Source organism: Podarcis muralis, chromosome 1 (genome assembly GCF_964188315.1).
Source record: "Podarcis muralis chromosome 1, rPodMur119.hap1.1, whole genome shotgun sequence".
NCBI lineage: Eukaryota > Metazoa > Chordata > Lepidosauria > Squamata > Lacertidae > Podarcis > Podarcis muralis.
Window position 1 is genome coordinate 37696514 of NC_135655.1, and position 14954 is coordinate 37711467.

At 38.4% G+C, this 14954-nt stretch overlaps 1 protein-coding gene across 6 annotated transcripts in view; it reads left to right on the top strand.

Moving 5' to 3' along the window:
• The window catches only part of NOVA1 (NOVA alternative splicing regulator 1), a 147345-nt gene that overhangs the window by 129840 nt on the left and 2551 nt on the right, over positions 1–14954 (top strand). For all 6 annotated transcript variants that reach the window (XM_028721617.2, XM_028721615.2, XM_028721614.2 and 3 more), the window contains one exon: positions 14414–14954. This exon is cut by the window's right edge and continues 2551 nt beyond it. In XM_028721617.2, the coding sequence (XP_028577450.1) occupies positions 14414–14954 (541 nt within the window). The remainder of the gene's footprint in view (positions 1–14413) is intronic.

Below are 14954 nucleotides of genomic sequence, written 5' to 3' on the forward strand. Positions count from 1 at the left end.
ACCTGGGTCATTCTATGGATATTAATTTTCAGAGTAAGCTATGATCGTCAGTTGCTTACCTACAATCACAATTCATTGTATTTCAGGGTTAGGGCTAAAGTGTGCTTTGTTTCAGAGGCTGAAGCTGCATTTCAAGCCGATAACATTCAAGCTCCTGTGAGAAATTAAATGAAATGTTTATTTCAAATGGGTTTCCAAATGGAAGCTAAGAAAGCAAGCCAATGAATTAATGACAAATTTACAGCTCCACGATTTATGTGTCAATCACAATTGCAGCGTTGTTCACTGAAACAAACATGGCCCCTTCAGGCATTCGAAATGAATTTGTGAAGAGGAAGGGAGGTCTCGCATGTATACGTTCTGCCCACCCACCCCAAGTCCCTTTCACATACGGAACATGAAGGGGGCTACCCGCGTTCAGCTGAATGCACATAGAAGCCTTCATGTGCTCCGGAACCCCTCATTAATTTGCCCACCCTTATAAACCCCAACAAAACGTCAAACTTGAGGCCACACAAATGGAGTGGGGCCAACGTATGCACTTCCTACACAATTTCTCCTCATGTGTTGCTCGACCATTGGATAGAACTATGCTAATGTATTTGTGAATCTTGGCCAAGAGTACAATAAAATTTAATTTTGCTGGTATGTTGTCTGTTTATGACAGGAAATACCAGAATAAAAGCAAGGTGCATGTAGTAATTATTTCTGCTGCTTGAAGACTGGAGCTACCCCATCACCACAACAAAAAACTAAGAAAAAATCCTTATTTTTGTTGGAGAAACTGGTCAGTAATACATTCAGTTCAACAATAAGCAATTACAGAGCCCATGCTTCTTGTTCAGAAATCTACACACATCAGCTACTTTTCACTTTCTGTTCAAAAACAGTAGTGCCTGCAGTTTCAGTTTTCAGAATCTATCAAACAGCTTGCTTGCTCTCAGCAAAGCAATGCTACAATGAAACAGCAAGTCTTTTTTCTCCACTATTTTCACCACCTGTGAAAGATGTTCAAAACCCTCAGTAATATGCAACACTTCCAATTTTCCCTAATTTCAGTGCTGGGTCTCGTGCACATGTGTAGACAAATGCAAGATTTGTGTCCTTACCTTTGAGCACTTTTTCATTATTTAGTGGTACATAAACAAAAATACTTTTTAGTCCACACCAGGCTTTCCCAAACTGGGGTCTCCAGCTGTTTTGGGACTACAACTCCCATCAGCATTAACTAGCAGAACCAGTGGTCAGGGATGGTGGGAACTGTAGTCCAAAACCAGCCGGAGACCCAAGTTTGGGAAACACTGGTAGACAATCCAGTAATATGGTAACATAGCCATGTTTTGTTTTGGTGCTTTTGGTTGTTTTTTTGTTTTGTTTTGTTTTTTTTAAAAAATAATCATAGCTAGGGCACCATCTGCGTAGTGTAAGTGTAATCTGACCAATTCAAATTATTTTGTTTAACATAGTCTTTCAGTTATTCAAAGGTATCACATCCTGTTGTTGAATCTAGTTGGCACAAACTTCAGTTATGTCAGAAACTTGATCAAACATCTATTTAAAACACTGTTGTGCTACTTTCGCATTATCTCAAATTCCATCAGGGTTCAACAAAATTAATTTTCAAGCAGAAGTCACACTGCTCAAATCTTCCTACAGTTTTGCAAGAGTGCAGTGCCAATTACACTATCCATGTTTTGTTCATTGCTGTGTCATGCAAAAGTAAGCATGTAGTCCTAAACTATAAGTCAGCCCCAATGAACCCAATGTTACAGGTTTCCACTGTTAACTGTTTCACTCTTCTCAGAGTCAGTGCCATTCTGTGCAATTTTATTCAGAAGAAATTCCCATTGTCTTCATAGAGAATTATTCCATAATAAAGTAAGTTTAGGCTTGCAGCCTGAATATTACGGTTAGAACTAGTATGATGGCATAAACTGATTAAATTGATGTTTTTTGGAAGAGATTTATTGTGAAACCAGCCTCAAATTAATGCCATTCATGGAGATACCGGGGGCGGGGGGGCGGGTAGAACTTGGTGCAACACTTTTTTTAGACCACCGTTTCCTTTTATTGGTGTTAAAATGAAATTGTCAGAAATAAGCAAGTCACTAGGAGAGCAGTCTTAAGTGTTGACAGGGAAGAACAGAGTGCCATAACCACCACTCTATCTCAGGCCTGTCAGCTATAGCCAGGCAGAAGGGAGACACAATTAATTATTGCTTTTTCCTATGCCACAACAGCAGCATATTTCTGCAGGGCATATGCATATAGGACCCCACCAGCACCACTCTTACCCCTGCCACACACACCACAACCTCAACCTACATGTTGTTCTAACCTTCTCAGACATCAGCATGGTGATGGCGGGTAGGATTGCACTTGAGAATTCTTACATATAGCCCATAATATTTTTTTCTAGCATTTGGATTTCATTTCATTTTTCCAATGAACAAAAATATAAATAGAAAAGATGTGCAACCCACAAATTTCTTAAGGCACACAATACTTTTGGGTACCTTTGCAGTGAAGTACACAAGGGAAGCTAAGTGATTTGAACACATTCCCTATGAAGAAAGGCTAAAGTGCTTGGATGTTTTAATTCAGAGGAGGGGAAAGGAACAAAGAAGTCAAAATAGACATTTTTAAAATTAGTCACAAGATGATGAGAATGGGATCCCAGTAACACACACACACACACCCTTTCTCATGATGCTAAATTTTGCTTTCCGCACAACACCTAATAAGCATATAAAATCTATCAGTTTAGATTAGGTTTTTTTTAAAGGATTGGACAGGTTTATGGGTTATAAGTCTACAAATGGCTGTAGCCCAGGAATGGGGGAATTTTGGACTTCCAAATGTTGCTGAACCATAACTCCCATCATCCTTGATGGGATTGATAGTTCTAAAACATATGGAGAAAAAAGTTCCCCCACACGTGTTATAGGCCATCTCAGGAAGTAACCCTAAATTTCCTGGAGGGAGTATTCCCTCGAGGGGCTAACTGTATGTTGCAGACTTCTCTGTGTTTGGATGAAGAAAAAGGTCTGCTGCCAGAAGTCTCTTCATTTCAGTAGCAAAATTATTCCTCATAATCACTTCCTCACTTTTGGTGCACCCATGTCAGGGGTAGAAGAAAGTTGGTTGTGAAACCAGTTTGAAGGAAGAAGGATACTGCTCAAACCCATTTTTTATCCTGGTTGGGGTGAGCCTGGAATGCCTTTAAAAGTGGCAATTATTCTACCATGGACTCTTCATAGCAGTCATCTGTAAATAGACTAACACATTCAGTTGCAATGTATTTCTGAATACAGGTATCAGGTGCTGGAGACAAATGACAGGTGATGGATATATCCTTCCTGTCCTGCTTTTTGGCTTCCATGTGGCTTTGGAAACAGAATGCTAGTCATGATTGGCTTTGACTTGGTGCAACTGGAAAGTTTATATATTGTTACGGGCACATGCTATCAAACTTCTATCATGAATAGAAGTTGTATGTTGATTTATATGCATGTCACAAAATGCAATATACCTACTTGAGAGATACCATTCTGAGCAAACTTTGAAATGGTATGAACTATAATTTTACAAAGAATTGCATATTTACCTGTGGCACTTAGTTCACAAATGCAACAACATGTGAGTTGTTTTGTATAAATTGTAGTCTGTGAACATTCTGGGTGGTAAATACCTTTGAACAGTTAACCAACATATTCTGATAGTGAGATTACTTTTAGAATGCCTTGACATATTTTGTCTCTAACATGGATATTTGAAATATGATCTCATTTACAACCCAGACCCTGGAATAAAACCCTGCTGTCAGTAATATTAAATGTCCAAATTAATATGCTTGTATGTGAGAGCAATAGTGAAGACTTTATATTGTGAGTTGATTTATGAGTATTTAATCTATAAATAATTTATAATTTAAGATTGCATTTTTGTCCTACAAACAGGCAGTCCCTTACAATATAAATTTGCAATTCAAAGTTAATTCTCATCTTCCAAATCTGGTTTCCTGAGTTCATCAATTTCCAGCACAGCAGTTCTAGCATAGGAGTTGTTTGGAAGTTAATGATGTTAACTTTCTATATTTCTTTTACTCTCTCTCTTCCAACTTCTCATCGTACTTTGGAAATATCTTACTAGGAGAATCCATCTCAAATATGGCAGAGCTGAACATCTTTGAGGGGAAAAATACTCGGTTTTGCTGGGCAGATTTTCAAAATCCCCCCCCTCTCCCCTTCCTTCCTTCCTTCCTTCCTTCCTTCCTTCCTTCCTTCCTTCCTCCCTCCCTCCCTCCCTTCCTTTTCCCTGTGTTCACGGTTTCCACAATGGTGGTCAGTCACCTTGGTGCTGCTGAGTACCTTTTAAACAATCTACAACTCATCAAAGTAACAAAAGGAAGCTTTATTTTATCTTCATCAAAATGATGCATAGCCAATGAGATTCAGTATGTAATGATCCCTAAAGCCGAATCAAGAGTGAGGAGAGGAAGCGTAGAAGACAAAGTGGAATAAACTGCAAAACACCCAACACTAAACCATTGAAACAGCTGATTTTCCATTCTCCAAACAGGAATTATTCTAGCTCATTTCTAAGCCCAAATTTGGTAACATTACCTTCTGTTTGAGCATGCCAGTTGCATTTCTGCTGAACAGGCCACACCAACAGGAATCATCTGCTCAGTTGTCCTATGATTCTGATCCAAGCAATGTTGTTGTTGTTGTTGTTGTTGTTTATAACCTCATTACAGCTTTGGCAATTCCACATGTTAAAGGAACCTCTTCCCTTTTAGGTAGGGTTGCCATACGTCCAGGAATTCCCAGGCATGTCCTCTTTTTGGGGTCCTACATGCCCATCTGGCGGGAATTTTATGTTTTAAAGCAAATGTCCTGGATTTTGGTTTTCTTAAAATAAAAATTGTTTGTAGGCAGTTCTGGTTTGGGCTCGGGTGACTTGGGCTCAAGCTCTGGCTCTGGTTCTAGCTTGGGGAACCTGGGCTGTTTCAGGCTTGGACTCTGGTGTGTGAGGCTCGGGGTCAGTGCTATTGGGCAATTGCCCTAAAAAAGCTCAACAACTTTTTGATTTTTAGCTCTTGAAATACAGCAACCCTACTTTTAGCTATTCATACTTTTCACTGGTATCCAACCATTCTGACCAACAAGAGCATTTTCATTTTTTACAACCTTATTGTTAAATTTAGTTGAAAAGCAATCCAACATCAGTCATTGGTTTCTGTTTCCACTTGTTGCAAAATGTTAGCTGTTTTAAAGCAAAGTTCATAAAATAATATTGGAATCGAATACGCAGTTAGATTGTTGCATTTTCAATAGGGTTATAATTAGTACAGGGGTATGTGGCGCCCTCCCCATGTTTGACTCCAACTCCCATCACAAGTCAACATGAACAGTGGCCAGAGATGTTGGGAGTCAGAGTATAACAACAACTAGAGGGCATCACACTTGGCTCCCCGTAAACTAGCAAATAGATAGGACTTAGGCACAAACTGGACCACATGTCATTAATTCAATTATTAATCATGGTAATACTTTTTTAAACAAATGCAGGATCATTTTCCTTCCCGACCCACCCAGCCGCATTATGTTACTGATTCAGAGCAAGCCTCCAGTGCCTGCTATTAACACTGAAAGAAAAGTTTCATTTCTAATTGGGATTGCATTGGTGTAAGTGCAAGCTTTTCTTCCAATGCAAATATTGTAACAGGTGTATTGGGGCTAGGGGCCTTCAGATCCAGACTGCAGCAAGGCACAAAGGATTAAAGCCCCCTTCCCCTTCCCAGGTCCCAACCTGGTGTTTAGGTTTAAACAAACATTCAAGCAATAAGTTTGAGCTGTAAATGTCGATTTTGGAGGGCTGGCTTCTGAAAGCTGTCCAGACAGGAAAACATGCAGGAATTATATGTTATCTGCACTGTATGCCTTGCAGGAAGGGTTGGGGAATACGTGTAAGAAAGGAAACCTTATGAACCGCTAAGTCCTGCTGAATTCAATGTCACTTACACCCAAGAAAGTATTCATAGGATTGCAAGCTTATAATGCAATGCTCTACATGCCTTGCTAGAGGCAAGTCCCACTGAATTTAGTGGGATTTATTGACAGGTAAGGGATTGCAGCTTTAGCATGATTTAATGAAATTTAACATTGTTTGTGACAAACTTATTAAAATAAAAAAATGTAAGTAGGCTATAAAGCATTTCCTAAGCTATTCCTAAACCTGATTCCAATACAACTGATATAATTCTTCCCTGTGAGTCCATTTCTAATCACTAAACCAGAGTTATAGCAGCATTCTTCTTAGATTGCATGTTGAATTTTTAATTCCACATTCATTCTATATTCATTAATGGCATGCATTAACTTGTTATATATGGTAGCTTTGCAAAATCTAAGACTCAGAATGCATGTTATCATTTGCAGAATCATTTCATTGATATATCTCTGTCTTAATGCCCCATTCATAGGGAAATAAGAATAAAATATTTTTGAGAATATGAATCACTCAAATTTCTAAGAAAAGGGGCCACATAAATATGTGTGAGTATGCAATCTTACTCAGTTTTCTTTCTTTTTTAATGTTCTATTGATTTCAATGGAAATATGTTTCCAATTAAGAGTGCATAGGAATTTATCCTTACACCCTGATCTTAAATAACTTGAAAACCCACCAAAAGACCTGCTTGGTAAGATTAGATTACCACACCACATCAGTAATCTGTGAAGCTTGGAACATGTGAAACACCCTGACTGCATCTTTCTTTCCCACGACATTGTAAGCGGACAAATTGAGAGGGTTTGTTCTGGTGTGGAAATGATCAACATGATCAGGGCATCTACATGTGATCAGTTTCCACATATTACCATAGCAATGAGGGAAGCAAGCACTAGGTACTTGCTTTTTGACAGCTACAGTCACTTTGGTAACATAGCTTTTCCTTTTTTGTAATTCATTCCAATATGCTCACATATTGTTTCTATAGTGGCTAGTATGAGGAAATGGTGTATAGGGAAGTTAAGCAAAGCAGCCAATCTGAAAATTCTTAGGTTCTTGTGAATGTTAGATAAATAACTTGCCTTTTTTATATATATAAGGATAGTTTGGGGCTACAGGTTCTTAGTGATCTATAGGGGATCCATTGTGCTTCCATAATGAAGTGCTTTCCCAGGCAACCTTAGTAAAGCCAGATACATTTCAGTGGTGATTCTTTCTTTCTCTGTTTTTCCCTAGGTGTCTCTGTTGGATATAGGGTCAATGAGAGACCAGCAATCAGTGATTATTCTATGGTACATTATTTTATCTCAGCTTATCCCCAGGGAAATACCCTAGATGTATCAATGCCTAACCACATTCCCCCCCCCCAAAAAAAAAATTGCTTTACTACCAGAATAGGGAACATTTGGCTCTCTGATGTTGTGTTGTTGGAAAACAGATCCCATTATACCTGACCATTGGACATGCTGGCTGGAGCTGACAGGAATTGGAGTCCAGCAATATCTGAAGGTCCACAGGTTCCTCATTACTACCTTCATATTCTTAGGTGTTTTTGAAAAGCTTAATAGTCACCCAAACTAAGGGTGCATGGAATTCTCTTTGTAGAACTAGTCATAAAAATCCTTCATCAGTTTAGAATACATAATTGTTAACCAAATTTCTTCATTTTCTAGATGATTCATTTGAAGAAATCAGTATTGACCAAACTTGCTGCTAATTTTAAAACAGAGGATGTGGAAACCATAGAAACATTGTGTAATTTCTCAAGGGGGTTCAAGTTCATTTTGTAGATGTAGGATGAGAATTCTGATTATAAGCACATGAACAACAACTTAAACAAAGATTAGAATAATTTAAAAGATAAAAACATATTACATATTAGGAAAAAGATAGTACTAGTAACTCAGTGACTCAGAATTTACATGTTCAAATAGTTTCTTGCCTTAACCAGAGGAAAATAAGAAAGAGGAAAATAAGATATACCGTATGTCTATTAATATGCTAAATGCATCATTCTCTGATGTTATAAAGATGCAATGAAAATACAATCTGATCAACTGACACAAAACTCTTAACGCTGTGGTTCTCTATGGTAGTTTTTGTGATATGAATGGCACCATGGACCCCTGGGTGGGTTACACAGATCTCCTGGGGTCCATGGACTATGGACCACCAATTTGGAACCACTGTTCTAAAAGGCAAAGCAGTGTCTTCTGGATAAGTTTTTCAGGGGTACAAAGAAGCTTAGGGCAGGAGGGAGAAGGAAATATCCATTGTGTGAGGCTCCTTCAAGTCACAAAACATTGGATTAAACCAAAAGAATCTTTTAAGGTGAGTTTGGGGCTACAGGTTCTTAGTGATCTGTAGGGTTCTATTGTGCTTCCATAATCTTTTAACGTGGTTTTAAAATAATCTTTTAAGGTGGTTTAATATCCTAAGATATGAACAAGCCTTTTCAGTATGCTTCTTAACACATGTGAGCAAACAAACCAGGAAGTCATTCTTAAACCAGCTTCACACCATGGCTTAATATTGGCTTGTACCAATGCTGTTAACCATAGTTTACTAGCTGCCGCCCCTGATGTCTGCAATCTTCCTTCTCTCTCCATGGGTTCAATGTAACATGGGGAAAGAGCTTAATTTATTCACAAGCAAGTCTCTGAGTCTGAATCAATATTTTCTAGACATACTATGCTTCTAGAAGCTGCATAGTCTACCTTCTATTTTCAAATATCTGAAGCAGTTATGCATCTTTTCTACACAACAACCAAATGTACAGCCAAATTATTTGCTATTAATTTCATATTAACATTATATAATATAATCTTGAATTTTCTTCCAGGTATAAAGACTTCAACATTAATCAGTGAAAACCAGAAATATTCATTTTGTGCCTTTCCAGACGAAGGCAATAGGAACTGTGTATTTATTCAAAGATCACCAGCCTAAGTACCACTGTAACTTAATTTTTGTATCATTTTAGGTAGCAATATTTTAAATTTCTAAAATGTTATCCATATGTAGACTTAGACATATATGAATAAATCAGGCTATTTGCTCCTCTACATGTTCTGAGATGATCAGGATGTATTTAAACAAAAATAAAAATAAAATCAGTGTTTTGAAAGATTTTATATCCCCCTTAGCCTTAGTCATAGAGCAACAGGTTTTAATAGCCAATAAGTACCATTTTAAATCATCTTCTTGGATAAACATAGGCCATATAATTCTACACTGTAATCTCTCTATTCAACTCAATTACTTTTGGTTGAACTAGAGCATATCTTTTAGAAATACTTTGTGCCACTGGTGCCACACAGCAGCTATAAAGCTAATGGATTGAGCTCTCTAAAGATTCAGCTTGTGTCCAAGGAAGTCATGTGATATGAGATCATTTTCTATTAATTCTTCCTTAGTTTTTGATGGAAAAGCTTCTGCTGAAGCATTCATTCGGATAGTGGCTGCAGGAGATGATGGGTCTCAGAGTAACAGTCTGTTGCCTAGGGAAAGTTTAATTAAATACTATTAGTATAAGTCTTTGGGGTGTAAAATATATAACAGAATGTTGAATCCTACCCATGAGTCCCAAATATGGATTCAAATAGCATTATAATCTTTATCAATTACAAATGCTAATGTGCAATTTATATAGCCGCCAGCCTGTTGGTCCTCAGTCTAGTTATCCCAGCTACCAATGTGACTCGGTAACTACCTTGACTGGGTGACTCAACTGTGGCTCCAAATATTGGCTTAGTAGTCCACATTAAAGGTCTCCTGAAGAGGTTCTGCAGGCATTATCATTACCATTTCCTAAGTATTTTCATAACGCTATTATTACCACTGATACATTTAGAAGGGTTGGAGGAAGGTCAGTGAGTCCACTTTTTCCAATTGTGCCCCCTCTCCCGGGTCACATTGAGCTTGTGAACTTTGACATGCTGTTTTAAATACCCCACTCTTCTCCATTCAGGTTGCATCAGAAATTCTCACCCATTTGATTTACATTCTTCTCTCTCGTGCACCTGCACAGAACCTGCCAATTGTCACCCAGTTATCTTTCAGAAATGAAGCGAAATTAACCAAACCTGAAACATGTACCGCCGTATCTGGTGGTGCATAGTACCCCAAAACAATTCCTCTTTCAATCGGAGAATGAGAAGCAAAAAAAATGTCAATTTCCCATCCCCATGGACAATCAGCTTATTCTGCAAAGCCTGAAGTAGGATGTCTACCATAGCTCACCACAGATACTGCCCAGGGGCAGTGAGGTTGTTTACTTACACCATGTCTCAAGCCCATTTGTCTGACCTCGTGAGACCTGGAATTGAGGCCTGGTCTAGCCAACTTCTCCACCAAACCTGTCTCTACTACTTTGAGAGATAAGAGCAAAAGCACACACAAACACACACACTGTACACGTACTTGGGTAGGTGGAAATTCAATCCAGTTTTCTAAAAGTGTTCTAGGAATTTAAAGAAGTGAACTAATTGAATATTATTAGATAGAATGCCATTAAATCTACACAGATTTATCTACATTTGCCAAAACTTACTGTTTAATGATTTCCAGCACAATCCTATCTGTGTCTTTTATTAATTTCAATTTCTAGGATTGCTACCTTGTTTGAAGATATATTGAGATCTTCTATACCTTCCTATTGATGTTTTGTAACCCAAAATATGTGTATCCATTTTGTATATTGGATTGTATATTGTATAATTCAGTGAGCAGACAATCACATTTATTATTAGACAGAATTGAAACACATAAATGAAGCTATTCAGAATACATCAATTGTTCCTGCAAATGTAATTTGAACTCTATGAAACATTAATGTGTGAAGTACATAATACTTTTAGACTACAAAATAAAAACAAATGAAAAATTGGAATGGTATTAAAAGTATGCATCGACGTAGGTTTTCCTCTTCTCTATTCAAAGCATGTTTATTATACCAGGAAGGATAGGACAAATGTGCATAATGTGCAATGCATATTAGGAAATGATGTATGTGCACTTATACACATATAGATATAGATATATTGTGCAGGCTCAATAGCCTCTTCTTTTCAAGGTTACTAAAAAATAAAGACAAGCTATAGAGGTTGTCTAGAGAAAGTATTTTTCTTTCTTTAATTACATGTTTATATCACTTCAAAGTCTAGAGCTTTGGGGGGTTTATGCAAACGTTTTAAGCAAGAAAACTGGCAGTGGTGACATTGTGCCCTGATAGGCAAATAAAGAGGCAGACACATAAGGTGGGGTTGAACTGAGCTACTTTTATTTAGATCTTAAATTGAAATCAGCAGAGGGGGAACTAACTTAGCTGTAGAACTGTAGCCATTGGGCAACCCGCCCTTGCCTAAGGAATTGAGGCACGGCTTCCTAGCCTGCCCCAATTCCCGGCTACACCCTGAAGGTGAGAAGGGAGGCCTTATCTCATCTCCAGCCCCCTGGAACGCAGAACCCCAGGTCGATGAGAGAGTTTGGCCTCAAAGGAGGCCCCTATCTCACCCACTGAATCGTGGAGTCCCAGAAGTAGGCCTCAGAGCCGACCCGTCACCTGAAAGGTGCCCAAAGGGCATCACCAGGCTAAACCAAACTATTTCTTTTCCTGCACCTGAACTGCCAAAAGTGATCAAATCAAGAAGATTAATCTATTTAAACAACACCCTGAGATCTCCGGGTATAAGGCGGTTTATAACTTTAATAATAATAATAATAATAATAATAATAATAATAATACCATCTAGCACTCTGTCCTGCTATTCAGTGTGAAGTAGGCACAAACCCAATCTGTGATCCCAAATGCAGATTGGGAAAAGTTCCTACGTGGCCCCCTAGTGGTGACCCCGAAGCACACTGGGAGACAGGGAGGGTGCTGCTGCAAATGGAGAGGCTGGAGGGAAGGCAGATTGTCCCTTAAATTGGGATCGAGTCCTGCCCACTCACTTTCACCACCGTAGAAATGCACCAATCAGTACAGGGAATTTTCCTGCTCTACCTCTCATGCCCAACAGCTTGCGGAGGCGTCCAGCCTTCTTGGCACCAGGCACCTTCTAGGCACTTGGGCTGAAAGTTCTTCATGTAAAAAAAATATTTCTCAAACAGTGGGCCAGGACCCGCCAGTGTGCCTTTCCAATGAAGGAGAGTCCACCACCTTTTGAGGTAGTGAGTTACAATGTTGAGCAGCTCTTACCATCAAAAGGTTCTTCATAATATTTAGTCAAAAACACTTTTCTTGTAATTTGAAGCCTTTGCTTCTGGTCCTGCCCTCTGGAGAAGCAGAAAACAAGCTAACTCCAGCTTTCATGTGAAAACCTTTTACCACCAATAATTCTTAATTCTCGGGCGAAACGCTTTCTCTCCTAAAGCTCCAAAAGGAGCTTTAGTTTTCGTGCACATAGTAGGGGCACATTTGTGAATAGTTGTGTTGGATGTGCACTGCTGTTCACGGAATATGTGAAGTTTTAGTCAGCTTTTCTGAAAGTAGGAAACCTGATCCGCATACAGAAATCAATAGATGGGTGTAGATAATTGTGTCTGGATGGAGTATATATCCTTATATTGTCAATATTTGCTAAGCTTGACATCTGGCATTTTTATTCATGCTCAGATCATTTGGATATTTTATTTTGTTTTAATCTAGAAACTGCTGCTTCAAGTTAATTTAAGGTGGATGGGGGCATTCCAGTGTGGTAAATTGCAAAGTATAAGCCATTTATAAGTGTGACAGTAGTAGATTACTGTGGGAAAAAATAGTCTCATATTTGCAATGATGGAGAGAAATCCATAGAATGAGGTTATAGAACAGAGCAAGAATTATCAAAAAAATAAGCTGAATAACCAGCTTCATAATGGAAATATTTGTATTCCTAATCCAATTAGGTTGTGGCTAAATCCGTTTGAAACAAGTTGGCCATGGTTAATATAGGGTTCAGTACTGTAATTTATCTGGGAACACAGTGGGGCTTCTGAGTCGACATTTGTAGGATTGCAATGTCATAGATTATTATTTATGAGTGACTGTAGTGGCTATTATTAAAATAACTTTATTTACATATTTAGTAGTTGCTCATTGTTATTAATCAGTCTGAGATGCAATAACTTAAGATAGTGGCCATGTATGAGTATATAGTGTGTTGTGTAGAAAATAGTAGAAAGTGATATTTTTAAAATTGCTATGTTTTATTCAGCCAGTCAGAAATAATCAATTAAAAGTAGCAGTTTGAACCCAGAGAAGCTTCCTCTCTTGAAGGAAAAACCTTTCGGCAATGGAGGAAACTCCTCTTTTGCAGGAAGGTACGCTGGATCCAGCCAAGTATCTAAATCCCTTGCTGAATTAAAAAAATGTATGACATTTGCAGCTCAATCCTCTGCAGATTTATACAGAAGTAAATCCCCACTGTGTTGAATGCGACTTACTTCCAAGCAAATGTACATAAAATGTGTGTTTTAGATACTTGTTACTGAAGTGAAATACTGAAATCAGTGAAATTCTGTCACTGGAAACAACTTCAGTTCTGGGAGTAAAAAGTTCATTGGTTGAACCCGTATAAAAATATTCCTGCAACCGTAATAAAACATGAGAAATTACATAATTCACTATTTTTTCTTCAAACAGACTCATGAATTTTTCCTCAGACGAGTGATACATTTTATTGCAAAATGCATACTATTTTACTCTCCAGAATGTAGACATGAACATGACCCGAGGACACCAAAACCTGCATTCCTATACCCGTGAAAATCTACGAAAGCAAATATATATATATATATATATATATATATATATATATGTGTGTGTGTGTGTGTGTGTGTGTGTGTGTGTGTGAGAGAGAGAGAGAGAGAGAGAGAGAGAGAGAGAGAGAGAGAGAGAGAGATTTACTAGATTAGAGGAATTGTCCTGCCACTTTCCCCACATGGATGCCTTGCTTTGCCAATTAAAGTCTTTAGGGGTTTTTTAAGCTATTTATTTGAATAGTCAGATTTAGAATGTATATTCTTGTCTGTTTTATTTAATATATGTATATATTACCAAAGGTATATTTGAAGCAGATGCCATCACAGATGTTGTTTGATCAACTCAAATATGAAGGAAGGATACTGCAAATGAGAAGATGGGGGAAATGTCAATATTTTCCTAATAATATGTTGATTTGTCTAAATATTTCACTCAATAGTTAAAGGGTTTTCCTTTTCTGTGATGCCAAAATTCTTTCAGAATCCATTCTACCTTATCTCAGAATATATGTAAAAACTTGTTGAACATGACTTGTTTCCTAATTCTGTCTTATGTCTGCTTCAGTTCTTCTGCCTGTTTCAGGTAGCAAACTATATTAAGTATGTTGAATGTGCAAAGCAGTAGTATTATTCATATTTTTTTGTTTAATTACAGGTAAAGATTATAGTTCCCAACAGCACAGCAGGTCTGATAATAGGGAAGGGAGGTGCTACAGTCAAGGCTATAATGGAGCAGTCAGGGGCTTGGGTACAGCTTTCCCAGAAACCTGATGGGATCAACTTGCAAGAGAGGGTTGTCACTGTAAGCGGAGAACCTGAACAAAACCGAAAAGCTGTTGAACTTATCATCCAGAAGATACAAGAGGATCCACAGAGTGGAAGCTGTCTCAATATCAGTTATGCTAATGTCACAGGTCCAGTGGCCAATTCCAATCCAACCGGATCTCCTTATGCAAACACTGCTGAAGTATTGCCAACAGCTGCGGCTGCTGCAGGGCTATTAGGACACGCAAACCTTGCTGGAGTTGCAGCCTTTCCAGCAGTTTTATCTGGCTTCACGGGCAATGACCTGGTTGCCATCACCTCTGCACTTAACACGTTAGCCAGCTATGGATATAATCTCAATACGTTAGGTTTAGGCCTAAGTCAGGCAGCGGCTACTGGGGCTTTGGCTGCAGCAGCTGCCAGTGCCAATC